The sequence below is a fragment of the Centruroides sculpturatus genome, unplaced genomic scaffold (genome assembly GCF_000671375.1).
Source record: "Centruroides sculpturatus isolate CEXI.00-Female unplaced genomic scaffold, Cexi_2.0 scaffold3941, whole genome shotgun sequence".
Classification (NCBI taxonomy): Eukaryota; Metazoa; Arthropoda; class Arachnida; order Scorpiones; family Buthidae; genus Centruroides; species Centruroides sculpturatus.
Window position 1 is genome coordinate 5,585 of NW_019388039.1, and position 1,958 is coordinate 7,542.

The window sequence follows — 1,958 nt, forward strand, 5'->3', positions numbered from 1 at the left end:
GTGTCGATCAAACGAGAAAATCACGAGATATTATTACATGCCTCTAAACATGAAATATCTAAATCATCGTCAAGTGTTCCAAGAACTTATTCGACTTAAAGTAAAATAAGTGATTTTTATTTTAAAAAATTTAATGATATTCATTTATATTTCACATAAACTTTTATGCACGCGATACGAATTTAATTTCTTCTGCAAATAAAGAAATTTGAAAAATCTGACCTCTCTGTTTAATGGCTCATTAATGTTGTTATAATTGGTGGAAACAGATGGATCGAACATGCAGAATCCACGTGTACGTGTTGTACCTGTTCGCATTGGATGTGTATAAATATCGACTTCTGCTCGTGGTAACTCATTCTAAACTCGTTTAGATACCATCGAAGATGAACTCGTTGTTGATCATCACTGCTTGTTTGGCCCTGGTCGGTGAGTATGAACTTATAATTGATGACATTGGTTGTTAAGTTTTTAAATGGCATAAATTATTAAAAAGTTATGAAATTCGCGTTATATTTGTTACATTATATTGTATCTTTTGTGACATGAAAACACTCGCAGATTATAGCTTGTTTTTTCATATATGACTTAAATCGAAATTTATATTTACAGAAATATTTCGTTGAAAAATTATAAAACTTCGAATAAACTCATTCTAGTGTTTCCAAAATTAGAACGATTTGTATTAAATTGATCGAAATGCCATAAATTCTATTAAAGTTTAATTATTTACGTATTATGAGATCTGCACTCGATTCGTGAATGGCAATGCAACACAACGGCAATCTGCCAAGAAAGTATTCTTGTCAGGGGATATTCTACGAGTCACTAATCTTCATTATTTTAATATCTATTCTCTACTACTCTACTACTTTAATCTCTTATTTAAGAGTTAAACCTGTAAAGTAAATCAGTTTAATGGCGTTTCTACTTGACCAGTGATGGTCTTTTTATTTAAGTATGAATATGTTGACCTGTCTAAATGAGTGGCAATTATTTTAGTTTAGTAATTCCTATTTGATTTATAGAATTCTCTAAGCATTCGCAGTTAATGTATCTGTTTACTTGAGAGATGTGTANGACCAGTGATGGTCTTTTTATTTAAGTATGAATATGTTGACCTGTCTAAATGAGTGGCAATTATTTTAGTTTAGTAATTCCTATTTGATTTATAGAATTCTCTAAGCATTCGCAGTTAATGTATCTGTTTACTTGAGAGATGTGTGTTAAACGAATAACATCATAAATTCAAATTTACAACAAATTGCATTCACAAGATTTTCATTATAATGTCTTTTACCTGGCTCGATAAGTCGCTGATAGCAAGTGACACATCATCTCGCTAGTGTTTAAAATAGCATATTTATAATCAGGACTGTTTTCAGTTTTTATACTTCATGTGGTACAATAATAATGTAATTTTTAACACATTTGAGCGCAAAGCATTAAATATTTTAATTTTATTGTATTAATAAGTATTATTTNTGACACATCATCTCGCTAGTGTTTAAAATAGCATATTTATAATCAGGACTGTTTTCAGTTTTTATACTTCATGTGGTACAATAATAATGTAATTTTTAACACATTTGAGCGCAAAGCATTAAATATTTTAATTTTATTGTATTAATAAGTATTATTTCATACGGTTGAATAAGACTATTTTTTGTATTTGTTGCAGGAACAGTCTGGGCAAAGGAAGGTTATCTGGTGAACAAGAGCAATGGCTGCAAATACGAATGCCTTAAATTGGGAGATAACGATTATTGCCTGAGGGAATGCAGACAGCAGTACGGAAAAGCGAGTGGCGGCTATTGCTACGCTTTTGGGTGCTGGTGCACACACTTGTACGAACAAGCAGTGGTATGGCCCCTTCCTAATAAAAAATGCAGCGGAAAATAATGGCAACGACTTTTTATTGTCCACCAACAGAAATATTGTAACGCTTCTTAATTTCA

The 1,958-nt window shown here is 31.2% G+C and overlaps 1 protein-coding gene across 1 annotated transcript; it reads left to right on the forward strand.

The window, feature by feature from the left end:
- The first annotated feature begins 330 nt into the window (after positions 1-330).
- On the forward strand, positions 331-1,941 carry LOC111616751 (beta-mammal toxin Cn2-like). Its single transcript, XM_023358126.1, has 2 exons — positions 331-429; positions 1,682-1,941. The coding sequence occupies exons 1-2, from the start codon at positions 387-389 to the stop codon at positions 1,900-1,902; spliced, it is 264 nt and encodes an 87-aa protein (XP_023213894.1). The 5' UTR covers positions 331-386; the 3' UTR covers positions 1,903-1,941.
- The last annotated feature ends 17 nt before the right edge of the window (positions 1,942-1,958 follow it).